General features: G+C 46.2%; 2 protein-coding genes across 3 annotated transcripts in view; one reads left to right on the forward strand and one right to left on the reverse strand.

Moving 5' to 3' along the window:
• Window positions 1-9,252, forward strand: part of DDX31 (DEAD-box helicase 31) — a 66,587-nt gene extending 57,335 nt beyond the window's left edge. For both annotated transcript variants that reach the window (XM_054007957.1, XM_054007958.1), the window contains one exon: window positions 8,746-9,252. In XM_054007957.1, coding sequence (XP_053863932.1) covers window positions 8,746-8,893 — 148 coding nt within the window. In that variant the 3' untranslated portion in view covers window positions 8,894-9,252. The remainder of the gene's footprint in view (window positions 1-8,745) is intronic.
• A 6,606-nt stretch (window positions 9,253-15,858) lies between these two features.
• On the reverse strand, window positions 15,859-26,820 carry BARHL1 (BarH like homeobox 1). The gene is made up of 4 exons (XM_054007657.1): window positions 26,696-26,820; window positions 25,751-26,421; window positions 21,124-21,346; window positions 15,859-18,034 (listed from the first exon to the last, which is right to left on the reverse strand). Exons 2-4 carry the CDS (start codon window positions 26,208-26,210, stop codon window positions 17,740-17,742), a joined length of 978 nt encoding a protein of 325 aa, XP_053863632.1. The 5' UTR covers window positions 26,211-26,421; window positions 26,696-26,820; the 3' UTR covers window positions 15,859-17,739.
• Window positions 26,821-27,081: the final 261 nt, after the last annotated feature.

The raw sequence follows: 27,081 nt of genomic DNA on the forward strand, positions 1-27,081 counted from the left end.
GCCTTGCACTAAAAAGTTCCCTCCACTCCCATTGACTTCAAAGTGAGCTATGGGTGTTCAGCACCTCAGTGGTTCGGGCCATATGGCTTTGTCTACATTAGGAGAATGAGTACCTGTTTCTCAGCAATGCTGCATCTGTACCTATGCTACCAGAGATGAAAGCATTAGCACAGACCAGGCTCAGGTGTTCTGTACGACAGTGTCATGAAATCCTTCTCAGAATTAGATGAGACAGTGGTGAAAATGCCTGTGCCCATGTACATCACCGTGGCTGTGGAACATTGATCAGCTGGTCTCTCCTCTAGCTCCCCTCCTCTAAGTAGTGACGTTGCTACGCTTGTTCATCTGATGAGCACTTTGACATGGACTACTTTGTGGTCAGTTATACTAACTCTCCTTGGAGTGATGCATTATACCCCAAGTCATATCCTTCTCCTGATTGCTAGACAGTGCGCTCTCATGACCGCCCCACACCCAGGCCTTGGGGAGCAGAATGGGATGCAAACAGGTCCCCTTTTTTTTTTTGGTATTGTTGGTGTGACACCTTTGAACTTTTCCTTGGCATTGACAACCTTGAAAAGACTGACTCCTCTAACAAAAGGGCTCTCACAGCAAGGCTGCAGCTGTATCTTCCTACGAAGCAATAATCTAATCATTAGAAGCAGCTTGCCTGCCAATTTTTGTGTGGCATTTACAGCTTCCTTAATATCACTTAATTAGTCAAAGGCAAATCTGGAGTTTTGCCCATTGAGGGATTTCTCTCAGTTTGGTTGATCAACTGTCTGCTCTGCAGAAAGGCAAACAGGACCAAATGTAAGAGACAAGAGAAGGGCTGGAACCACACTCAGAAATTCAACGTTGATCCAAAAAATGCAGGAGGAATGGCCGGTAGGAGAGGAGCTAGTCAATAGAGACAAATGCACAGTAGTTCCACATGGTATTTCAAGCAAAACAGGCAAGTCCTTCTTACCAGCATCACGATGCTACCAGAAGGTTTGTCCTGAAAGCAGAGTATGCTTTATAATCATCATACGCATGCGAGGCAGAGGAGGTGCTCTTTGAATCCCTGTCCTATCCCACCAATGCCACAGTACAGAATCTTTGCTCCATCTTTTGGCTTTGCAATGTTCTCAGGTGGAGCCAGAAAATTGCAATGACCGGTGCTGGAATTGAACACTTCTCTCTATTTGAAGAGTCTCTTCTGCCTGTTAGGCCAAGGGACAGAGAGCAGGGTTCTGTGGGGTGAACAGCTCTCCAGTGGCATTTTTCATCCTGTCTCCATAAGGAGAAGAATAGGGAATGGTTGATAAGGGAGGGATCTGTCAGTTCTCTTGTGTATAGCTGTAGTGTGATCGACTTAGATAATTCTAAGGTTGGGTTCTTTATTGGTTAACGTTTTCTGCAGCAGAGCGACAGTCGATGCTCAGTGTGATCCAATGATATTTTCCCTTTATCTTACCAAGCTTGTTTGCATCAGCTGATGACGTTGTACGTAGGCCATCTGTTGACTTGTCGAAAGGAGCGCAGCATCATTGATGAATTCTTTGCCCAAAAAAACCTGGGTTGCGTTGGCTGCAGATGGCTCATCCAACACGATAGGTAGAAAAAGCAGGTGTTGCAACAGCCTTGGCCCAGAGGTATCCCAGCCCTGTTGCCTGGCAGAAGTTCAGCCGCAGGATGGAATTAGCTGTTGGAGATCCTGTCAAGCAGATTGATGGCATGATCCACATTGAAATGTTCTCTGATAAATTATACAGTCCGCTCAGTTCTTCTCCAAAGACACACCATGAGTTCTAGGTCTGTGCGTCAGAACTTGATACTCTTTCTAAACCTGGAGCAATTCTGGGAAGTCCTTAGGTTGCTACACCCTACATGTGTTGATTAAAGGTCATTGGGACTTGTTGCATTGCGTTGCACCAGGATTTCACACAGCTGAAAACAAAGAAAGAGCAGGCAGTGCTAAAAAAGTTGAAGGAAGATCACTCAGAGTGAGCTTGTTCATAGAGGTGATAAAGCCATTATCAGAAGGATTTCTTGGAGTTATCAGATTTCTCATTATGGCCCAGAAACAAGAGTATTCTCCCAAATATGTGCCCTTGAACTAATCCAGCATATAGGAATTTTTGAATCAGAGATGAGCATTCTGCACAGTTCTTCAATTAAATAAAAGTATCAGTGAAACATAGCATGTTAAAATTTTAGTGTGAAAATTAAGGATAGCTTCAGATTTTTTTTCTCTGTCTCTTAGTCCTTTCCAACGATGAATGTTTGATATTCTCAAACCATGAGCGTATTTTGCATATTCTAGCAAATTGAATCTGTCAGAAGTAGCCTTCTCTGTTGGATATTCAGGACTTTGCTGCACAAGTTTTAGAGCCAAATAGGGAACACTAGAGTCACTACAGAATTTACTACTCCATGGTTCAGTGAGAGCAAAGCAAACTGTGGAGTTAATGTTCCACTGAGTTCATGGTACCAGAAGACGGCTGTAGAAAGCAACAGTGGGATTTTCAGAAATGCCTACGAGGCTTGGGAGTACAAGTCTCATTCAGTCCCATGGGACTTGTGCTTCATTTTAGCTCTTTCGAAAATCGCACCCCAAAATTATAATCTTAGATTATAAATTTATTTATAGATTAGTAAATATTTTGGGAGCAGGAATTGTGTGTTCCAGTGAGTAAATGGACAGCAGTAGTAGCGTCTAGCATTCTCTGTCAAGAATCAGGGCCCAGTTGTGCTAGATACGTCTAGACTAATGGTTCTCAACCCATGGCTTGCGGTCCATTTGCAACCCAATCATCACATAGCTGCGGCCCATGTGACATCCTCAGGGCCATACAGGTAGCATATATATATATTGTGTGAATGTACCCCATATAACATGGAGAACTTCGTGTATGGCCCACAACGGTAAATAGGTTGAGAACCACTGCTCTAGTGAAGAAGACAATTGAGCATATTGTTGATGCTACCATAATAAAAAAAATAAACAATACAATGGCAACCCTTTGCAAATCTCTCTATCTTTTTCCCTCTCTTATTTTAATTTTATCCATCCATTACTGTGTTTTCAATAGGACCCCAATTATCAGAACTTTGAACAACCAAAATGTTCTCCTATCTGCATCACAGTCATGTCCCCCAGACACCAGCATTTGGACTTCAGCTCCTCTGTCATTTCTCTAAATGTTTTACATCCCCAGAACGCTTCTTGAATAAAGAGGGTTGCACTGTAAATCAGAAGGTTCTAAACCCAAAAGAGGTGTGCATGTTGTCATGGTGTTCCAGGTGACTCCATCTTGGAGGATGTCTCTCAGGGAGCACAGTGGCAGCTCTACTGAGAATTGTTCTCTCTGTTGTGCAAAACAATAATGATTCTTTAAACTGAGGGCGGGAGGAAGAGAATCTGTAGAACAGTAGCTGTGAAATCTCTGTTCAGTTTGGTATTCCCTTTTTATCTTGTGTTTGAAACAGCCAAAGCCTTGATTGGGAATGAGAAACAACGCATCATGGAGAACATTGAGGGGAAAAAACATTCTTCTTTAGACTCGCATCATCTTAGTTCTCTTATTGAATTCCCAAGACTGACTGACTAGATTACATATTTTTTCTACTTTGTGATGTCACAGGTGGATCTTATGACTTGGAGACTGAGAACAAATCTCAGAAGCAGATGATTGCTTCAAATGGGCAGATAAAAGCAAAAATTATAGAGAAGCAGAACAGTTTCTGGGTGTTCTCCCCACTCTCCTGTGCCCATCTCATTCCTGTTTCTTCCTCTCACTTGTCCAGAAGGTCTCAGCAGCTGCTGAAATGTTCTGAAACTCGGTTTGGTGCAAAGCATCAGCAGCACTAGTCTTGTTTTGGATCTTGGCTGTGTCACAACTCATTTCTGTTGGATGTTTTCCTTTCCCTCTGCATTTTACCATCAGTGGCCTTGGAGTCCAGAAGGTGATAAACATTTGAGTCCATTGCATTTGCAAAGCCATCAAGTACCCAAGACAGTGTGAAAGTGATGATTCATGCCTGGTACAGTCTGCTGGGGTTCTCAAAGTGTGGATTATATTTCTTGCACCAAGCAATGGTGCTACAGGCTTCAGAGCAGCCAGGCTGAAGAATGGTGCTTGGAAGATATGAGTCCAAGAACAGGCATTGGATTTTGGTTTGAGGGGAGGAGAGGTTGTTGGGAAAGGCACCACCATCCCTTTCTGGTCAGTCTGCATTTAGGAGCTACTTGACCTTCTGCATGGAGGTAGCATTCTGCGGTGGTGACTCTCAGATTATGGGGCCAGGTGGGGATGGGAGGAAACTCTTATTTTTAAGAGTGATGAATACTGGGAAGAAAAAGAGCAAATTACCTCATTTTTTCCACTCTAGTATGTTGTTTTCTCTTGTCTTTTTTTCCTCCCAGGCCCCGCCACTTTTCCATTTATTTTCTATTGTGTCAGTTCTACATTGTCTGTCTCTCTTTTGGAAAGAGAAACCAAGAGGTAGGGCTGGGGGTGTCCTCCTGAATTCACACTTCAGCACTTGGCACTTTACAGAGACCTCAGAAATGTCGGGGGCGGGGGCGGTGTTTGAGGTTGACCTGTCTGCCAGCTTCTTACAGTGACAAGCCCCTCTGGATACTAGCCTGGTTTTGTATTCAGAGTGATGTGGGAATCGCCTATTATACTTCGTGTGAGTCAAATGACTCCGGGTTATGGTTTCCCCTGGAGTGCTGAGCTTTTTTCCTCTTTTGAAAACGGGCCGCATCCGGCCACCTTCATCTTTGCTCAGGATAAAACAAACCATTTTAGGCCATTTCCTCTGCTCCCGTAATTGTCTCTCTTCAGAGGCTCCTGGTGCCCTGTTCTCCAAGGCTGCAATTTAATTACAGGTGTGCACAGGCAGCTTTTAAGTGTGGTCTCTTATTCTTACCAGTGTGGAGGCTTATTCCCCAAATGACACCATGCAATTACTGGCTTCTCTCTCTCTCCCCTCCTTGTCCCCCCACCCCTGCCCCACTGCACAAACACAGCTTTGTCCCCACCCTCTTAATGAAGTGATTAGAGGGACTCCAGAGGGACTTTGATCTTACCTGTCACCTGGCAACACTAAAAGCATCTTCTAGATGTCTGACAAGAAAGAACAGGAACCAGGGCTGTCTCTGGGTAGAGGGTGCCAAGTTCCTAGCTGTGTAGCCCAGAGCAATGCCTAGACCTTTAATGGGCCTGGCACTGGAAATCAGGGGGTAACTATGCCCCTGAAATTTGGCGGAACACACTCTTGACATCTGTCCCAGTTAGTGCCTCTGATCCAATATTGCTTTAGGTAATTCTTGGCCGGAGTCCAGACGCCGCAAAGATCAGATACAGTAGGAACATAGCAATTGCCAGACTGGACCAGGCCCACGGTCCATCTTGAAGAGCATCCTGCCTCTGCCAGCAGCCAGGTCCAAATGCTTCAGAAGACAGTACAAGGAACCCCATCATGAACAGTTAATGGAATGACTTGCTTATAGGAAGTTTCTTCCTAACCCCCGACACTTACTGTCTATCTTGTGCCCTGAACTATGACGTTTTCTGACCCTTTCACATTTTACCCCATCTAATGAAAGAGAGGATGGGTTTTTTTTAATCCATTTAAATGTTTGCTCCTCCCCTGAACTGTGCTAAAATCTTGGCATTTCGGAGAGTCGGGATAGGTCTGTGTGTTGAGAAACCTTTTTCCTACCAGTGCCCCTAAGTGACCTGGGTTTGCAGAACTCTACCTCAAACGTGGATGGCTGCTTTTGGAATGGCTCTTCTGGAAGGAGGAATTTAACAGGCTGTGGATTTCTCTGCCCATCGTAACATGTCCTGGTTAGGGCTCAAGAACCTGTCATGTCTGGGTGCTAGATCACAGAAAGAAACCGTGGACAGTCCCCCAGTTATGGGAACACAGGTTCTATCTGTACTACAGCTGGGTTATGCATTTGTAAGCCTTTCTGCAGAACCCCTCACCATAGTATCTGGGGGCCCCACCAACCTTCGTGAATGTAGCTGTACAACAGGGTGTGGAGTGACGGGGGGGGCGTATTACCGTCCCTGTTTTGCAGCTAGGGGAGATGAGGGACAGTGAAATTAAGTGATTTGCCCAGCATTGCACAGGGAGTCTGTGGCAGAGTCAAGGACTGAATCCAGGTCTGAGCCGACAGCCCAGTGTCATAACCACGAAGCCGTCCTTCCTCACTGTGGTCATCTGGATGCTGCTATTCTTGTAGACAAGACGCTAGCGAGCGACAGTACCTCGGAAGTCAGTGGAGTTTCTGGATTTACTCTGGTGTAACTGAGATCAGAATCTGGCCCGGTGATCCTGACCTTCCAAATTTACTATTGCTATAGACTATTACTACTGCCTATTGCTCTTGCACCTCTTGTTTAAATAGGGTCCCGACAACAGCAGTGCTGTATTTTTCTTAATGATTAGTGTAGGTTCTACAGCACAGCTCCATCGATTTGTGGCACTGGTTACAGGAAGCAGCCTTTCCTCTCCTGCATTCTCATTCCCCGCCTCTCCCTCTACAGCTGATCACTGTAGCAGGGGGTATTGATTTACTAATTGGGCAGTGATTTCACCTGATTGATAATAAAGTGCTGTACAACCTCCCTGCTGAGCTGAAATTCAGCCTCGTGGCTACTGGTAGATACTTGTCCTCAGCAGCAAATAGTTCTGTGTTGTTTATGTAAACTTATTTGTTGCCCGGTAACCCTCAAATTACTGTAGTAAGTGCTTGGAGACTCAATGAAAGTGTCAGTCAGAAACTTCATCATAGGTTGAGAAACTCACCTAAATAAGTAAATGGTGACTAAAATTACTACCTAAGTAGAAGTAGGTGACTGCATGTCAAGACTCCTAGGTTCTATTCCTGGTTTCTCCCCAACTCTGTGACTTGTGTGACTTTGGGCGAGTCATTTCACCTCTGTACCTCAGTTTCCCCCTCTGCTAAATGACCTGGCACTTGGTAGATAGTATAACACAAAATGCAAGACAGAAAGCCTTTGGTTTTAAGGCTCTAGTCTTAACGTATACCCATGTATATAAATTAATATCACTGCTGGAGCATGCACAGGGTTTCTGTTGTATACCATCACCTCCTGTAGAGGAGCAGATACATTCTTATCTGCTTTGCAATGGGCTTTGAGATCTATTGTTACTATTTATTACTTATATCACTATAGCACCTACATGCACCTACCGCAGCAGGGACTCCTCTGTGCTAGGCACTGTCCAGATACATAGTGAGTGATAGCTCCTGCCCTGATGAACTTACACTCTAAACAGACAAGACAGCTAAAGGCTGTGAGGATAAACAGAAGCCCCAAGAGGGAAGGTGACTTGCCCAAGGTCACAGAGCAGGACAGTGGCAGAGCCTATAGAACCACTAGAAGATCCATTTTGGAATGTAGCAGCCAGTCAGAATACAGTTGCCTTTGCAACAGTCTCTGGTGTGGAAGCTGTCAGAGTTCCAGGCAACTGTACCTGTCTTACCCCTCAGTGGTCTGGCTCATCAGCCATCACCTCTCTTGGGTAGAGACCTGCATCTCTCTTCTTCCTGACTGGGGTTTTTCCAGGCTGCACAATTCCATGACTACACCATGTTATTGCCCGCAAGCCAGAGTGCCTAAACAGGCCAGCGTCGGTGGCTCTCTCTTCAGAGGCTATAAGTGGCATAATTGCCCGTATATATAAGTTACCACACAGGTCTTTCTAAGCAAGCACATGTATTCTTAAGGTGAAAGAATCGGAGAGAAAACATATTAAAAGAATAAGAGAGCCTAATAAACTTATCACATGCTAATAAACTTATTCAAGATCACTCTGCCCCCCCCCCCCCCCCCCCAACTCCTGTGGGTGCTCTGGTAAGAATCAATTCTTCAAACCCTTGTGTTTACAGGTTCATAACAGCAGTAGCTCAGAACAAGCACACCCATGCGTACTTTTCCCTTATGCAACTTGATCTTCCGATTCCAGGAATTGATAATCAGTATGGTCCCTTCCTTGGGACATAGCTTCAAAAGGGTGGGTTTTGGCATACCTGGGGACGAGGCCAGGAATTTGTATTCACCTCCCCCTAGATATTTCTCAGGAAACCCACTTTATACATATTGCCCCAAAAGACCATTCTTGTCTGCTATATTGTTCAGTGTGGTCCTTTGATCAGCCAGGCCCCCAATAATCCAGAACCTTTGTATTTCATACAGTGGACTCCAAAGATACTCAAACTTCGTTCAGTAAGGTTTTTCCAGGATATTGCAGGAAATTGCCGTATCCGCCACAAAAGCCTACAAGATGTGTGAGTTGTTGGCGGGCTACTGGCAGAAGATTGTCTTGGGTTGGGTTTTTATTTTTATTTTTTAGCACAGGGTTTAGTTCTGTTATAAAATGTTTTCATTGCTCAGTGTCTTAAGGCTGGTTTTTTATTTGCAATCTGCTGTGTCACACACTTCAGCCGTCAGCGCCCACCCTCCCACCAGAGCATTTGTTCAGAACAAAGGCTCCCTTTTAAAAATGGCATGCTATTTTGCCACTTTTATGAAAAACTGTCACAACAATATCTAATTCTGCATGAGACAGAATTTCAAAACAGGCATCAAGGAGAGGAAGCTGTACTTGTGCTAATGCGCAAATGTCACTTCCACAGCTGTAGAATAAGTAACCCACCAAACTGGATTTCAAAAGGAAAGAAATCTAAACCCCTTCTCTTTGCTCTCTTCTTTCCAGGCCTGACCTTCGCAGGAAAACCCAAGGCAAACGCCGTCTTGCTGAAATCTTGCGATCTGAATACTCTAGTGGGATGGACTCTGGTGTATCCAAGGTCAAGAGAAAGAAAAGACACGGAAAACCTGGCAACCAGAAAATGCTGAGCTGAACTGGGAGTTTCCAACCCTTTGCTGCAGAAACTAGTTCTGGAGAACGCATGGGGCAGAAGGCAAGGGGACATGCAACGCAAACCGAGGTGTGCCAGAATTTAACAGAGAATTATTAAAAGGCTAAACCCTCAGAGAGCTGAGCCCCCAGAAGACCTGAATGGAACTGAAATCAAACATGGTCTGTTTTCAGTCAAGATTGCTCCATTGCAAATAAATGCAGTTTCAGTAAGATGCACAAAGTTTCTAAGTTTTGCCGTTTTAAACCATGACCATTGTTTTTGTAAAGAAAATTTGGAGCAGTCAAATGAAGTGTAGAGGGAAACATGCAACCACCAAAAAATAAAGTGACCATCAAATGGGTTATGCTAGGAGCTTATTGAATTCATTGGGGCGATTAGGATGTTTAAAAGGCCTATAGGAACCAATTGTTTAATTTTTTTAATAGAGAAAGCTGAAGTAGTGCGGTGGACGTTACTGTCTTAGTTGTTTATTCTGTGATTAGCTAGTATGCAAGCCTTAGCCTGACCTGAACAAACTGTGGCGTTTGGGCCAGATCCAAATGGCATTGAAGTGAATGGTAAAACTCCCAATCGCTTGGGAACAAGATTGTATGTAAATAGACAAAGGACCAAATGCTCCATTCCCTACTCCTCTCTCGGGCAAAATTTAGAGGTAAGATTTGTCCCCGAATCCTTCAGGATTTAGCCACATGTAATATGTCTTGCTTCTCAGCACAGAGAAGTTTATGAGGAGCATTTGTAACACTTAATGATACCTTCATTTTGTAGCGCGCTTTATTGCTCATTCTGAAAAGCACATTGACTTTAGCTGTCCCTTGCATCGGTCAAGCTTTTCTTCTCCTTTTCAGGAGCATATTCTAGGCTAATTGATTTGTCTCCTTGTGTTCCCCTGTTTGCCTTTGAAGTGGAAAGACCCAACAGCTGGAATTTCTTCCTTCCTTTATTTATTTTATTCCTCATCAGAACTCAGGAGGGAGGGGACTCCTGGGAGTTCTTTGTGGTGTGATCGGAGAGAGGCTGTGATTGGGCCCGTTCATGATTGCCTTGCACTTGAAATGAAATCCTAGCCCTTTTGAAGTCAATGGCAAAACTCCCAGTGATGTCAGTCGGGCCAGGATTCCATTGGGTGGTAATTCTGTGCAGGAGATGGCGCTTTCTCAAGGCCTGGTCTGAGATTGTAGAATGAGTTCCCCACTGGAACTACGGACCTTCGCAAACTTCGCCACCTTCCACTCTGAGTGCAAGGCTCACTTCGTCAGTCTGCCTTCTCTAAGAAAAATACAGAGCAAACACACACACACTAAAAAACAAAATAAACCCTCACCAAAACACAAACCCTACCAAAACAGCGCTCCACTGCACACAATTCTCCTCCGGGGAGAGGATGAGAGAGAGAGAACAAACTACACATGACAGATGTTTGTCATGTCGCCTAATGCACTACCGTAAGGGGATCAGATAGAACAGCAAGGAGGGTGGTATAAGAATGTATATGAAACAGAATTCACAGCAGTGCAAAGTGGGCTTAAAATGTACCCGAATCAGCATGGTATCCACTTGGCACTGAGATAACTGATAACACACGATGCAGAGTAACAGTGAGTTGTGTCCCATGTTGCAGAAGAGGAGCAATCAGTCCAAAAGTGTTTATTTTGTCAAGTGACTGTAACTCTTGAGAATCAGAACAATTCTTCCCTTCTCCCTTCCAGGCGGTCACTGAACAGTAACTAACTTCCTGACTTCCTGATTTTAAAGCAGTAGTTTTTGAGAAAGAAGGATTTGAAAAAAATGCTCTGATGTAAAATAAAGTGAAGGGCAGAGAGTAGGAGGGTAATCAGGATTTATTAGATCAAAATTAAATAAAGAAACCACCCTCCTGGTATTTGGGGGAAGGGAAGGAGAAGGGGATGGGTAATCAGGATTAAAAAATAACCTGAGGCTGAAAATTACTCATAGTGTGATGCAAGAAGTGTAAACTTGGGGAGAATTGATCCTGTGCATGAAGTGGGGAGCGGGGGGAATATAACCTTCTCCAAGCTGACTGTCAGATGAGAATAAATAGAGACTGTTGGTGAATTTATAATACTAATACCAAAGACCTGACAGCACATGTCAGTCAGACCTTAGGAAATCTCGTCACTCTCTGTGTTTTTGGGGGCGTGTCCTGGGCTTGATGGAACAGTGAGCGATTAAGCTTTTTTACCTGTATATCTTTCTCTGTGAGCCTCACCGTCTTTTAGTTGGGAGCTGTGGATTAATGCTGAGTGATTCTGGGAGGGAAGGTGGGAGAGATCATCAGAAAAAATGGTAAAGGAAATAGATGTGTATTTAAAGAAAAGTCAAACATACTTATCTGATCATGATCTTGAGGTCCCTTTTGCAAACCTCTGGATTTATGAGTGGGTTTATATGTAGCTAAATTCTGCTCTCAGTTACATCTATGCACCCCAACTGATTGCATTGTCTGTCCCAGAATCTGGATTCCGATCTAGTATATCACTTTACTGCCCAGATAATACAGGAAGGAAGAAGTAGCAGCATTAGCTAATTTTAGCTACATTTAAACCACATTTAATATAAATCAGTATCTGAGTGTTGCTCTTCGTATAGATATTCTATCGCGGTTGTGTGAAAACCTCAGCATAATTCTACTGTATATTTGTTTTTTTAATTTTAAAGGGCGCCTTTATTGTCCCATTGACTTTTAGTTTGATTTCAGAGCAGAGTTTGGTTTTAAAAGTGCTAAAGCCTCTTGTTTTTAATTTTCAGTTAATCCCACCTGTTCTGATATGCTGCACTTCACATTTCTATTCATATATACCCTTTACAATCAAGGAGTTCTATTCCTGGTGTGTGGATGGAGCCTGGATTTCTCACTCTAAAAAACGCGCCTGCATCTTCTCGCTTATATCTTTGGACTCATGTTTATTTTGAGTGTAAGATCCATGGGGCAGTGACCATATCTTTGTCTGGCATAGGGCCAAGACTACTGTTTGTGCTTTACCAATAATAAGGGGCCAGATCCTACTCTCCTTTCAAAGTCAGAAAGGGCCCTGCCTGGGTGGGACTGGTACAATTGTGCTGCACAATTGGAGCAGACTTGCAATTCTTGCTCTCCCAGAGGCTAAGTGGAACCATCCCAAGAAAGCTGAAGTTGGTGCATCATCCCGTGGGTGTTTTTGATCTCCACTGACTCCCCATTCGCTTCAGAAGAGAATTCAAGGTTCTGCTCCTAATGTACCTTTGGGTTGGGGCCTGGTTCCGGCAGAGACTGCCTTTGTGACCCTCCAAGACAGCTACACTGCGCAAGTATTTGAAATGCCCCAGATTTCACCTCAGATGCTGGCAGGGTTGGGAAGTGGTGGTGGTAGGGCTCCACTCGGCTTCCTTTCTAGAAGAGATCAGGCTAAGCATGTTCAGATCCAAGTTGAAGACACACCTTTGCCTTAAAACCTTTCCCCAGGGACAATGCCTGTAATGAAAAACAAAACAGCAAAACTTCCCTGCCCATCCAAATTCTCATTCCTCTGTAACCCAGGGGAGCAGAGAGAAAAACACCATTTGTTCTGGACTCGGGCTTCAGCATAATTTTGTTCAGTGCTTAGATGCTAAGGTAATAGTGCCTTATAAATACCTTTGATGGAGAGCTGCTGCACAGGGATGATTCTGCTGATCTGTGATATGGAGGGGAGGGGAGGGGGGTATTCCTTCAGCCTCTGCAGAGAACCCCACGCTGCTGCCTGATCACTCAGGCTGTGTGACCTTGTTCCAGCATTTGACACAAAGGTTGCACCTGTTTACACCTGAAGTCAACTGTTAGAAGGGATCATTGACAGTCCCTGCATTGAGAAAGGAACAGACTAGCAATCCACTGGCATGTATAGGCCGTTAACTGAATCACTGCTGATACAATATAAACATAGACTGGCTGGAATGCAGAGTAATTCTACTGACTTGAATGGAGTTGCTTCAGATTTACCATGTTCTAAACGAGAGCTGGGGCTAGCCCCCTTGTCCATTCCTACTGCAGGCCGCTCCCTTAAAACCAAAAGAGCAAAGAATAAAGATGGACCACAAAGTTGGACAAAAGATCCTTTCGGTGTTTGGAACCTAGATTGCATTTTACAGTGGGCCTGGCAATTGTACTAATTTGTTGATGTTTCAGAACCCAAACTGTGAACAGAAAGCAAAACATTCATGAAATGTTTGTCAAGGGAAATCTTGACCCTTGGGGAAAAATAATCCGTGGGCTAGAACAGTTGTTGTCTTGTAGATGGTTTCTTTCACATGACTGATACGTGTCATCCAGCACCTGATTTCAATAGTTTTTTGTTTTAAAGCCATTGCACCAGGTTTAATTCCACTAAGAATTCTCCAGGGTTTTTATTCTTTGCTTTAAAATAGAGCCCAGGATCACAGCTGCACTTGGGAAGACGTACAGACGGCAAGTAATAAAACAGGCCCTGTTCTGAGGACCGTGGCATTCCAATTTTCAGTATATTGGGGAAAAATAGTCTTGTGGCTAAAGCACAGAACTAAGACTTAAAGCTGCTGAATTCTATGTCCACCTCTGACACAAACTTGCTCTATGATTCCTTTGGACAATCTCGTCCCCTGCCCAGTGCCTCGGTTTCCCCATTTGTAAAATGATAATACCCTACCTCAGCAGGGTAGAGTGAGGTTAAATGTTTTAATAGTTTCAAATTACTTTGGGATCCTCTTACAGAAGGTGTTATTTACATTGGAAATATACTTCATTATTATAAAGGGCATATACTCCGTGTGATGTTTTCACTAAATTGTGATTTAAAAAAATAAACTCTTTCTTTTACTGTGATGATTAAAGCTCCTGTAAAGAAACAGCTCTAAACTTCAACAACTTCCACTTTCTTTACCAGAAGGACTCTAGTTTGGTCAGTTCCTGTTTGCTAAGCTTGAAATTTCTTTTGGACTGTAGCCTTGGTTTCTTCTACTGCAGTAATTTTACCACAAACACGTGCTAGTTAATATTTTAAAATGCTGGTTAAAATTCACTTTACCATGGAGGTTTCCAGCTTCTTCCAGGTGTGAATTAGCAAAACAAATTTAAATATTGCCATTCTAAACTTGTCGGGAAGCGTTGTACTTCATTAATGTAAGAGCTGGAATCTGCTAGGAGGTACAAGGACAATTAAATATTAGAGAATGTCTTTGATTTACATTCCTGCTGTGTAAATGTAAGGAAGGTTGCTGTATTCTCTCTGCCTTCACTCTCACAAAATGAAAAGCACACCCAGTGCAAGTTGTCCTTTGATAGATTTTTAATATGATTTTAAAGAGTGTTGTTTGGCCTCATTCTTATTCAATGAGATTAATTTAAAGCACTTATCCCCTGGGTTTAAGTCAATCCATGTAGGATTTTGGACTGGGTTTGTTGCATGGGGGGGTTTTGTTTGCATGCTGCTCTGAGAGACTCCTTTCCCACTTCATTAACCCTGAGCTGGGGACATCCCTCCCAGCCAGAGCCGAGGATTTACCAAACCCCACCATTCAGATGCAAAGAAACAGCACCCTCCACAAAGGCAAGGGGGCTGCTTGACTTAATGAGTTGCTGTGCATTTTGCAAAATTACAACAATGCCCACATACTGTCAGGAAGAATAAAAAAAACGACTAGGAACAGGGTCAGCTCTTGATCTGGTTTTCCTTAGGCCTGTGAGATTCTGGGGGTTGTTTCTTCGGAGGCTTTTTTCCACCACCCCATCCTCCCCTAGAGCTCTCCAGTTGTCTATTGTTGCTATTTACATGTAGATCCCTGGCCTAGCCGGGTCCCCCCTTTCCCAGCGTCCCTTGCTGTGGTCACCACTCCTGCTGCAGGGGCTGGTTGTTCTCGATCAGCAGCCGTTCACCCTGTCCGAGGTAGGGGCCCGTCACGCTGCCCCCCAATCCCCAGGCGCGGTGCTAGCGGCTGGGGGAAGGCGGGTGGGTTTGGATTGGAGCCTCCCCCGCGCCACGCTGCAGCCGTGGGGACACCGGGGTGGGAGGTGACAGATGATGGGTGCTAGACTTCGCCTGGGCTCTGTGCTGAGAAGTTTGCAGAGCTGGGGGGGGGGGGGTGGCGGGGAGCTAGGACTTGCTGCAGACTAGGGTCTCCCCCCCTGTGCCTCCCATCTCACCCCCCCCCCCCTTTGCACGGGAAGGGCCGCGTGCGCTCGGACGGGAACGGTGCAAGGAGCCTGGCCCACAGGTTGGCGCGGGGAGGGGGGCAGAGGGGGCGGCCCAGGGCTAAGCCTCGCAGCCCATCTGTCAGGTCCCCGGGACGGGGAGCCGCTCCCAGCCTGTCCCGGTGACCAGCTGCTGGGCTAGCTGGCTGCAGCCAGATGAGCGACACTTTTAAAGGGTGGAAACAATCCATTTTCCAAAGCGATCATTTAAAGCACTTAGGCAATTACACACTTAAGATTAGCGTTAATAATTCACCAGGACCGCGGCTAGCCCTGCGCCAGGGCTCCTCCACCCACCACCCCGCAAGGTGCGGGGACAATGGGGCTGCCAGGGATGGATCGGGGCTGGCGGCTCGGCTCTGCTCCCCACATGCCAGCACTGTGGCGCTGCTTGGGTTTCCTGTGTCTCCTGGGCTGATCCGGCTGCAGTAGAAATCCGGAGTGGCTCTGGAGTAAGAGGGCCTGATTCCCTCTGTCCATGGGTAGAAATCAGGAGTGACTCCCTTGAGGTCAGGGATGAGTCTCCTTTCTCTGACACGGGTATAAATCAGCGGTGATTTCTCTTGAGCGGCTGGAGTTACAACCCAGCAGAATCAGGCCCCCTCTTTGAGTGGCCAAAATACGTTTGCCTGTGGGTGAGAATCGTGGAACCGGCCTCCCCCCACCCCCTTTCCTTTTCCTCCTCTTTGGCTTCTTTGATCAGCCAGAATAAACAGCATACAAAAGCCCGCGAATGATCTGCTTGTTTGTAAAGAAGTTTATTTCCACATTTAAAAAAAGAGAGAGAGAGAGAGTTTTGTTTTGTTTTTCTTTTCTGATCTCTTTAAAGCCGAATTTTTCCTCGCGAAGTCCAGACAGGAGAACCCGGGAATACAGACTTACAAGAATCACTTACACAAATACGTCCTCAGGGTTCACAAATAAATAATTCATATACATTTTGCACACAAGTATTTACAATTTTTTTCTTAGTTACATACTTTTGAGAACTCTTGGGTTAGCATGAAAGGGCGCCTCTTACGCTACGTAACGCTGCGATCCGATAGGTGAGTTCCGAGCGGTTCATTATGGATCTGATTAGGGTACAGGTGTTGTATGTTTCATGTCAGCACATCCGGGACATCCCCCCACCTACCCCGATTCCTGCACAAGTAGAATTGTTACTTACAAAGGCCAGGACCGGATGCCCTAGCGCAAAGCCGGGCAAGGGGATGGCAGAAAGGAGAATGGATAATACGCCTTTGGGAACAAACAAACAACAATTAGAAGCCATGCTCAGGTGAGCTAGTTTATGTGCAAATACCTTTGCCTCATCCTCCCCAGTCCTTGTTCAGGCAAAAACCACTGAAGGCAGGTGTGTGTTTAGCATGAGGGAAGTCTTTCCTTCTTTCCGGGGAGTGTGTTTGTGACAGACACACGGATGGGTCACAGGTCATTTTTCAAATTATGTTCATTAAAAATAATAATCAGATTTATAACTAGCGATCGCCGTTCTGTACATAAGCCATTTCCCATCCCATGCATTGGGCTCATTGTTGGTCAAGTGGAAAGGGTTAATTAATCGTGAGCACGGTGCTAAAAGCTACTGCAAGGAACTGGAAACTCCAGCCTGCCCTGAAGTTGGCAAGGAGCTAGTCCTGTTGGTGAAATAAATCTTCAAGCCGCTATATAATTGGAACGCAGTAAATTTTTTGAGTGGAAACAAAACCTGGGATATTTTTAACTGCGTGTCTCTTGCACACAGAATCCTCAGGCATAACCCTCGTTTTGTAATTGATCCTTTAAAATGCAATGCGTCTTTTTTTTTTAATGGCTTAGATTAATTCAGTTCCTCTCTTCAAACTAACTCCGTCTGAGAGAGGAACGTTTCTGAATTCTGCAACTTGGGGAGATTCCTTATTTATTCGATCTTTGTGTATTCTCTGACCCGAAGTCGCCTTTGTGTGTGTGGCAAACTTTAGTGCTAGAAAGCGGGGGAGGAGGTAGAAAGGCCTCCATGGGCAAAAAGATTTTTAAAAAGGCCGAAACAACTGTGTGTGTGCGGGGGGGGGGGAGAATTATACACCGCGGAGCGGTTTAATTCTATCCCTCTATGTTTTTAAGGAGGATGATATTCTGCAATACTGAAGTGAGCTAATAGTCTCTGTGTCTGGACCATCACAAAGACTTGTCTATTTATGTGTTTCCTCATCCCGTGTCCCGTCCACCCACATCCCCGGTCCTCCTCCCCCAGTTTGAACATGAAGTTTGAATTGTTGTTTGTTGGGTTCCCTTTCTTCATTGCTAGGAAGGCGAGCTCTCACCCCCTTCCCGGTTAGGTAGCGCTGACCGCATCGAAAGAGCGCGCGCGCAGGATTTTAGCGCAAAATGAGAGCGAGAGCGCGCAAGATTTTAGCGCAAGAGGTTTTCGTTTGATGTGTTTTTCCTTTCCAAGTTTCTCTTGCTCCTTTAGGGTGAACGATGGTTTTGTGTGGTGGCTAGGCGGGTGTTGAAGTGGCAAGGATCTGGCCCGCCTCTCCCCCCGCTCGGTGTACAGTTTCTGATGGTCAGGACGGTCTACGCAAGGGAGCAGAGGGGGCCTCTTGGCTTCCTTGGCAGCGGACTTTGCTGCGGAGTCGGCGCTTCACCGCGGTTGAGCCGCTCGCGGAAGGACGCCTGCCAGGGGGGGCAAAGGTGGGGGCGGCTCGCTACCCCCCTGCAGTCCGTGAATGAGGATCCTGGGTACCAAAGGTCTCTGCAAAGCCGGGGGAGGGGCGCTGGGGCCCCGGTACAGATAGAGGGCCGCTCCTGGATCCAGGTTGGAGACCAAGCTCTGCGGGTAGAAATAGGGAGATGGGAACATTCGCTGGAGGGCCGAATAATTCCCCGCTTCGGCCAGTAGCTCCAGTCCCACCGCTGTCTGCCTCTTCCACTTGGTCCTGGGGAGGGAAGCCAAGATAGGCGGGTCAGGAGAGAGCCAACATGTACAGAAAAAACAGCCCTGCGGGCCTCGTGCAGAGCCGGGGGTGCACCCGCGCTCCTCCGGCTGAGCAGACGTGGCCAAACCGCTGGCCTTCCACGGGCAAGAAACCTGAGCAACTCTCCAGCCCCGGTTCTCTCAGGAGCAGCCAAGCCCCTTGAGACCCATGCAGCCTGTCCTGCAGTCCCAGGCGGGAGAGAGTTGCAGCGCGCACCCCTGAAATAGTTTGGGTGAAAGCTGTGGAATCTCTCACACACTCCCACGCCTGTGCTGAACCGCAGGACAACACCATCCTTGATTGGACGATTGTTTCCAGAACCCAAATCCTCTTCCCGCAGCTATTTCTCTTCCCAGCGGCCAGGAACCAGGGTGGACTCCCTGGATGTTAACTTTGCGAATGTTAACGTGAAGTGTGGGGGACAGGGCAACTGACAAGAGTATTAATTGCTCTCTATTTCTGCAAGCCCAGGGTGCTATATTAGAATAGCATGTTAGCAGTAGCATGCGAACTATGCAGTACGCGCATGTGTCTATTTTATCACATCTTGTGATCATGAGGTATTATTATTATTATTTTATTATATTTTATTAAGCGACAAAGAGTCCTGCGGCACCTTATAGACTAACAGAAGTATTGGAGCATAAGTTTTCGTGGGTGAATACCCACTTCATCAGACGCACCATTATATATAATATAATAATTATTGTATTAGTTACTCACAAGTATATAATGTATCAGATAGTATGCCTGATACCATTTGCCTTAGCTGGAAAAATATATTCAGGCAACTGGTATCCGACATACTCTCTGCTATATTGCGTGTGCAATAATAATAGGTGATCACAACACATGATAACATGTAACTGCACATACACTGATCTATAGTGATTGGAAACATCCATCTCTAATTTGCCAGCTCAGGCAGGTGATGATCTAGCTATCTATCAGATGTTAGCATATATGATGATCACATGCTAAACTAGAATTCTACACACTCCTGAATAGTTCGGCACTATCTGCACTCTGCTATTTGGATTCTTATTGGTTTCTAATCAGGGCGCTGTGTTATTAAAACTTTCACACAAGTACCTGAAAATCACTTAAACACAAATTAAAGCTGTGTTTAAAAAGTTCCGATTTCAGGTAAAGCTAGAAAGAAGATTGAATTCGTGCAAGGTCTTTTGGAAATCTGGAGAGAGAAATAGCACCTGAAATGTTTATAGCAGCATTAGGAGTTTAATGGAAACCAAATAAATAACCCTAAACGGGGAAAATAAACTCCCACAAGATTTGTTCTTGTTCCCCCTCCCCCCCCCAAAAATATACAAAACAAATGTTGTGATCGATTTCTAAATGGCAATATTAAAGCATTGATCAGAACTGCCCTGAGAAATACCCACATCGCTTTCTCTCTGGGGGTGGGAAATAGTTGGCTAGTTGGGAGATTTTATGATTGTCCTTTGAATGTAAGAAAAGAGCAGCCCCTCCAAGGAACACGCGAGGCAAGGGTGAAGGCGGGACGCACTTTGACTAGGCAGCGGGTCATGCTGAAACCCAGGCGTGTTTGCTGCTGGTTGTGTGGCGATGACGCTCATGCTCCAAGCAATGACCAGGGCCGGGGTCGGAGGCCGGGACGCGCACGCCGGGGCGGGCGGCGCGGGATCAGCTGAGCGCATCAAACGTCTCGCGCCTTTGGCAGTTTTGTCGCTGATGTGCTAGACCTATTTCCACCCTTAAATTATTCATCATCATAATAATTGTGTAATGACTGTAACGGGCGTTAATTATTGATGCCCGGGATTTATTATTCATGGGCCGATGTGTTGTGCTGTTGTGTTGATCGAAAAGTGCGTTTCTTCCTTTTTTTCCTGGACGGTTGTTTGCTGGGGGGATTCTTTGGCTGCCTGAATGGGGGGGCTGGGAACAGGACCCACCAGGATAGCGGGGGGGGGGGGGCACAGGAGGCAACTGCTGTTGGTGTTTTGTTTTTTAAGCAAGTAACTATCACAAGGAGACTAGGAAGGCACGTGTTGCTTCCCTAGACCGCGGCGTCGCCTGGTGTGAAAGTTGCTCTCTGCCTTTCCAGCCCCGTGTGCCCCTGGCAGGGCGCCTCATCTTCATCCTTATTACCCAGCCGGGGGGTTCTGCTTTCACGCAGACCCAGGCATTGTCACCCATTGCACCCCCACCTATGTAGTCACCCGGCTGGTATTTGGGGCCAGGGCTTCCGGGGCTCGCGTTTTTCATTGTGATTTTATGAGGAGTCCGTTCTAGGAGCGGCTTCCAAACTGCCTCCTATTGCTGGGTCGGGCCCGATCCTGCGCTGCTTTGGAGACCCCTTGAAATCAAGGGGAGGGGGGTTCATGCAGTGTTACCCTTGGGCTACCCTTCGGGGGCAGAGTTCTTGAGTAGCAAAGTGACCCAGGAAGCTTGTCTGTCTGCACGTGGGTCAGATTCGGTCCAGGCCAACCCCCTTTCCTTGGCGCCCAGCCAGGCTGCTGGTCGGTCCACGGGTGGATTTCCTTGGCTCTCGCTCGGAGAGGTTTCGTTTGAAAGATAAGGGTCTGTCTGTCTTCTGTGGCCGCTATTTTTAAACCTGCCAGAGTGGAGGCGTCCGGCGGCGTCCGCAAATCTCCGCTGTTCACTGCCACGCCGCGGCAAGCAGCGGGCCGCTTTCCCCCGCCCACCCCCTCGGGCCTGGCCTTTGCAGCCTGCAATCAAACCCATCCTTTTACCTTTCCCCATTAAACCCGCGCTGCAGCCTCTGGGCCTCGCTCAGCACCGCTGTCTTAGCTGCTCTCGCCCGGGCCCTGACACCCCAGCTAACTGTGTGTCCCCTCCCCAGCCTTTCAAAACTTCCCGTTCGGATGCGCTGGGAAACCGGGGGGCTTTCAGGGACTCTCTTCCAAGCCACTTCCTAGTGGGTGGGTTTGGGAAAGCCCTGGTGCCTCTCTGCGGGAGCTGCTGTGGGCCCAGAGGCTGCCCCCGGAACTCCCCTGGGCGGGTGGGTGGGGGAATCCGGGAGATTTGCACTGTGTTGCCTTTACCTTCTGTTCTGGTACCACGTTTTCACTTGGGTGTCAGTGAGGTTGAGGGAGGCCGCCAGCTCCATCCTATCCTGCACGCTCAGGTATTTCTGCCTCTCAAAGCTCCGCTCCAGCTGCGCGAGCTGGTGATCGGTGAAGGCGGTGCGAGCTTTGCGGGGCTTTTTCAGCCTCACCGGGGGGCTGTCCCTGGAGCTGGAGATTTCTCGGTCCCCTTCTTCTTTCACTAGAGGGGGAGAAAGAATGCGCGTCGTGTCAGGACAGAAAGAGAGGGGATACAAAGCGGCGCTGGGTTGCTTCCTTGCAGGAGCAGAGAGGCTCAGGCAGAGAAAGAAATAAGTCTCACACCCACACCCACACCATTGTTTTGCAAATACAAGCGGGCGAGTCTGCCCTGAGTTTTGCCTTTTCTCCTAGGCCCTGGTTGTTCTGTGATCACTGCTGCAGTTTGGCTCTGGGAGGTTGGTGATGGGACTCGAATGTCATGGCGCTCGGAAGGAAGGTAATGCAGAAGAAGTTGGAAAAATAAGAGCAAATGCTGGGCATGACCGGATATGAGAATAGTAACCAATGGTACATGTTTCGTTTGAATACCAGAGATGCAGTTCAAAGAGAGAGAGAGAGAGAGAGAAAATTCCTGGAGGAAAGGCTGATATAGATATAGATATATAGATACATCCCGGATTGACCCGTATTTTGTCTTTTAGTAGAAATCCTAATTTTTTAAAAAATAATTCTCTTTGATTGAGTTCCTTTACATTTCCTCCTCCGCTGTCTTGTCTGACAACGGAGTTTCCCCATCCCCTCTAGATTTACCCCAGTCAATCCAACCAATGTTATTGCAATGATGGATTGGTTTATTTTTGTACAGGAAAAATCAAGTGTGGGAGGGAATCTGGATTGGCTGACCATAAAGTTGAGGCGCTGTAGATTCTTTGTTAGTGTGGAGCTTGTTAGCACTGCCTACTTTTTAATTCATGTAATGCTTAAAAAGAGCCACTTTTCACTGACAAATTATTGTTAATATACTGTAAAGAAATGCATCTGTATCTGAATAGGGCAGATGGCGCACAGACATAAGACAAATGGAATTCTTAAAGGGGTAGAAGGAAATATTTGAGAAGTGGTGCTGTGAGGCCGTGCTTTTGCGATGATTTAACTTTTAAAATGCCTAATGAGATGTTTTCTTGATGGTTCATTAATGCAGGAAAGTCTCTGTTTCTATAATATACAGACAAGCAGATCAATATATTACAGAGACGCTGATGGCTAGAAAGAATGATTTACACCAGAAAACATCTGTACTAGATTGGAAAATCTAAGCAAGAAAAGCTCTGGTTTTTTCCCCCCCTCCTTAAAGAGATTATGTAACAAAAAGCTTCAGTTTATATAAATTGGCTGCATTAGGTTTTTACAGGGGTTTATGGTAAATTTCATTGTGAAAGGTTTTAGAAGTGACAGGGCTGTAGTTGAATGCGAGTTGATTTCTCTCTGTAGGAAGACAATAATCCGGTTAATTGAGCCACCAGGGAACGAAACCCTTCAACCAGAAATCCAGAATCTAGCAGACCAGCTAGAGACCAAACCCACTGAATAGCTCTTAAACATGAGTTTCTGTTTCATTTATTGGCGAAACAAACACCTACCCCCCCCCATCTTCGCCCCCTCCAAAAATAAAATAAAATATGGGCTGTGGAACCAGTAGCCTGTGACTTCTGCAAAGATGATAGTTTGGAAAACACCCTTTCAATGGAATCTTCACGATGTTTATTTCAGGTCTCAGGGTGAAGCGATCGGGGAGAAACTTTGGGGATGATTTGATTGGTCATTAAAGTTATTGCAGAGGTAGCTGGATTTCCTTAGACGTCCATTGGAATTTGGGGGGCAGGATCTGAGCCAAACACTTAAACATTATTAAAGTTTGGACTTCGAAAACAGTTCATTCGTAAAAAGAGAGAGAGAGAGAGAAACGACAGTTTGGAATCGATTGTTCTCCCGGCTTCCCAGAAAGCCCTGTTTAGCCACTGAACTTCCCTTTGGATGTCAGTCCAACTGAATACAAAACAGTTTCTCTGATTTCCTCTACGACTAGTCAACACAAAAAAGGTTTAGCCCATTATTTAGATGAGGTGAGGAAGGTAAAATAAAACACCTTCCTTAACAGCTATTTCTTTGAAAAGCTCGCTCGGTTATTAAGGGCGTTTTTCTTATACATATCAGGGTTTTTTTCCACCTCACTTTAAAAAGCTTATGGTTTGGCTCCATAGAAACTCATGGGAAGCGTTTGTTTTTCATCTGGGCTCAATCCTGAAACCCTAAGGAGCAAAGTGTGCCCGCACTTTTTAAACAAAAATCTCCCATTGAAGTCGGTAAACTCTGCCTGTAAAGCTATGGCACAATAGAGCCCTCAGTCCTTATTCAGGCTTATTTAAATCCATGGGAAAGACTGACTTAAAAACGGAGTAAGGGGCCCTATCTTTGGCAACGGGCCTTATATTTTTAAACAATTAAACAACTAGTTGCTTGTTATCATTTGATGTATTAAATGTATTTCTGTCCAGCTGTGCTTTATTCGAATGTGAACACGCTACGAGTTTCTCCTGGTAGGGAAGGGGAAAGCCGGCCTTGACCGCGGACTTCGCCTTGCACTGAGGAATGGCTGGTTAGTGCTGGTTGCCTTTTATTAATTATTATTATTGTTAATTATTATATATGATTTAATCGCTTACTATGACATGCAATTTGTCAGCTCCCACTTGCAGGCAGCCTGGCTTTGATAAGAAATATTTCGTGGTAAAAATTGGTTTGAAACATTTCCTGCTGAGGATCAAATCTCTCTCTATAGTTCATATTTACTGCTTTAGGGAAGTTACAAGAGTGTCCTTATTTTTCTACCTAGTTTCTTTCGCAGCTTGGCAGTTTTGAAAAGAGAGACAGGATTTACAAAGAAAGAAAGAAAGCTTGTAATGTCGACTTCCATTTGATCACCTTCCTTCAAAAGACTGGAATCAATTTCTGTTCCTTCCCAGCCAGATACATTTCGCTTCGGCTTATTGTGCAAGGAATGAGAATATAAAACGCAGCTTCATTTGGGCATATTCAAAAAGTTTCTGCCTAAAATATATTTTTAAAGAGGCACATTTCCCTTACTTCTCCATGAATGAATTTAATGTTTAGTTGTTGCTGTTGGGTTTTTTTTAATCTGATGTAAAATAGAGGATGGGAATGAATGATAATTAAAATGGTAAGGTCAATGGGTAAAACATTTATGAAGAAAGATACAATAAAGAAGCAGCCAAGCAAAGAAGATCAAAGTTCTCCACTTCCAAGGAAATTCAGGCCTATTTTTACCACCTTCCTTTTTCTTTCTTTCAATCACCCATAAATACAATATGCAGAAATTAGGAATGTCTGCAGCAGAAATCTTATTCTGCCTGATGTGCCAGTGTGCATTATTGCAATCAGAGCGGCGCAGACTTCAAACGGCCGCTTTGAAATGATTTGATCCCTTGTGGACGTTGTGCAGAGGTTAGAACTAGCTATTCGTAATGTTTCCGCGTTAAAAGTTTTAAAAGAAAGTGCGAGAGACCGAATACACTTGCAAGGATACACCACCATCAGACACCCCCACAGGGGTTATACAATGTCCCTCTCAATAACGTGAAGTTAAAATCCCAGGCTCCTGCTCGTGTTTTTCACTAAGGATTAGAAGAATCTCTTTCTCTTTTCATGGTGGAGTTTACCCACATTTGTACAGCTTGGTAATATAGCTGATCCGCTCCGAACGGATTGGAGGTGAAATTAATTCTGATCACCCTGAAGTTATTTAAATAATGCCGTTATTTAAAAAAAAAAAACAAAAAACGCACAGCTCCCCTGCATGTCTAAAAGCGAAGGGATACATCTAAACGGCGGGGCAACCATTTCTTTCGGGCTCTTTTAATCTGGAAGTCGTTGGAAAGCAAAATTCCAAGAGTCTAAAGGTTAATTCTCTATGCGCGATGTACTAGTCAATTACCCCCTGAAATACAGACTGAAATTGCTAAAATAAAATATATAAATGGAGTCCTTGGGCATATACCGTTCGTGTGATTCATAATTATTCAGATCTTGACGGGGCAAGGAAATTCTGCGGGTTTAATCTTAGGAGCGGGTTCATTTGTATTTTTTTTTCTCCTCAAGTGATTTTAATATTCCTCAATCCGATGCTATAAATCCCCATCCTCACCCCACTAATTAAAGTTCCGCCTGATTGTTTTAAACTCAAGCGTTGCGACGTTTTCATTATTTATCCCTGATTTCTGGACTGTCGCAGGTGTAAAGAATCCACCCAGACACAACCTACGGGAGCACTAGCAAATCGAGATTCACCCCCGCAAGAAATAACAGGGAACCAAATCTCACCACCACCACTCCCGATTCTTTTCCCAGGGACAGAGGGCAAACGCTTTCTTGGATGGGAAGGGGGAGTGCAGGAAATGTCAGGCTCTTTAAAATGCCTTCACAGCAGAGCAAGGAGTGGAAAGAAAGGCTGGAGGGATGTTTTGAAAGCAAAGCATGTGGCAGCGCTAATCGCTGGCTGGGGGCAGCTGGTCAGTAGCTGGGGCTCTCGCCTCCCCTCGGTTCTTACCTTTGTACTCCGAGTCCGACGAGGCGTTGCTGTTACTTTTGTCCATTTTCTCTCGAAAGTCCTCCCCGGGTTTGGCAGGGATTCGCCCCGCCGGCTCCGGGCCGCTCTGTGCATTGGTGCTAGAGTAAGGCGCGCAGGCTGCCAGGGGCTTGCAATCGGCTAGGATGTCCCTGATTAGGAAAGACGAGGTCACTGTTCTGGATTGGGACGGAGCCGAGCCCTGCCCCGGCTGGAGGTGAGATTCCAAGCCCACGGCCACCCCTTGCCTGGGGGCCACCGCCTCCAGGCATTCCTTCCCCGGCGAGTGGGGAGACGGGCACCCGCTGCTGACTTCGGAGCCGGGGCTTAGTTCCAGGGGGGACCTGCATTCCCCCATCAGAGGGTCTCCTTTGGGCACCGCCGGGCTCCCCGCTCGGTGGGACAGGATGGAGTCGATCCCAAATCCGTTGGAGCCTTCCATGACCAGGCTCGTCCCCCAGCCCCAGCTGTTCGCTCACACCCGGCACCTTTCAGGCGGACATGGGCCGGCAGTCCGGACCTGGCGGGGGAGGGTGGGGCTGGGACAAGGCAAAGTTCAGCCTGGGATCCAGGGGGCCAGTTGACCAACAATTCCCGGGGGCGCGGTGCATTAAATCCAAGGCTCACCCCTTCTGCTTCAGCATCCCAGCCAGCTGCGTTCAGGGGAGAGACAGACAGGCAGAAAGAGGAAAAGGATTAAAAAGTCAAAGTTTGCTTGGGGGACCCCCCCTCGATTTAATCCTAACTCCACCCCCCCTCCCCCAATACATGATCAGTTCTGAACTCCAGCGCCCGCAGGTTGGAGGGGGAGGGGGAAAAATCGATCCAAGGAGGTTTTCAGCGCCGTAACTAGGTAATGATTCAAAAATCAATGTTGGGGGGGAAGGGGAGGTGGGTGTTAAGGGAGGGGGGGTACCCTGCCAGCACCTCGGCCGGATCCTGCTTGGGAGATCAATAATCGGGCTGGTCCAACGACGCAAGGCTGGATGGAGATTTCAGCACCTCTGAAAGCGCCTGGCTGAGCGGCTGGGAGCGGCTGCACCCATGGTGTCGAAGCGGTTGGGTCGCCCTCCTGGAGACGGACGGGGCGGTCCGAGCGCGGCTCGGTTTCAGCACCTTGGACAGAGGCACCGGCAGGCTCGACCCGCCGGCTCCGCTGGTGACACGTTCCCCTTTAAAAAAACGAACTAGTGTCACTTAACTTTGGGTTGTTTCTTCTTCTTCTTTTTTAAGGTGCCGGGGCCACGTGTCTGAGCATCCGCGCTTCTCATTGGCTGGGGTGCTTTTTGGGTGATGTCACACACTGACTAAGG

The sequence above is a fragment of the Malaclemys terrapin genome, chromosome 17 (genome assembly GCF_027887155.1).
Source record: "Malaclemys terrapin pileata isolate rMalTer1 chromosome 17, rMalTer1.hap1, whole genome shotgun sequence".
Classification (NCBI taxonomy): domain Eukaryota; kingdom Metazoa; phylum Chordata; order Testudines; family Emydidae; genus Malaclemys; species Malaclemys terrapin.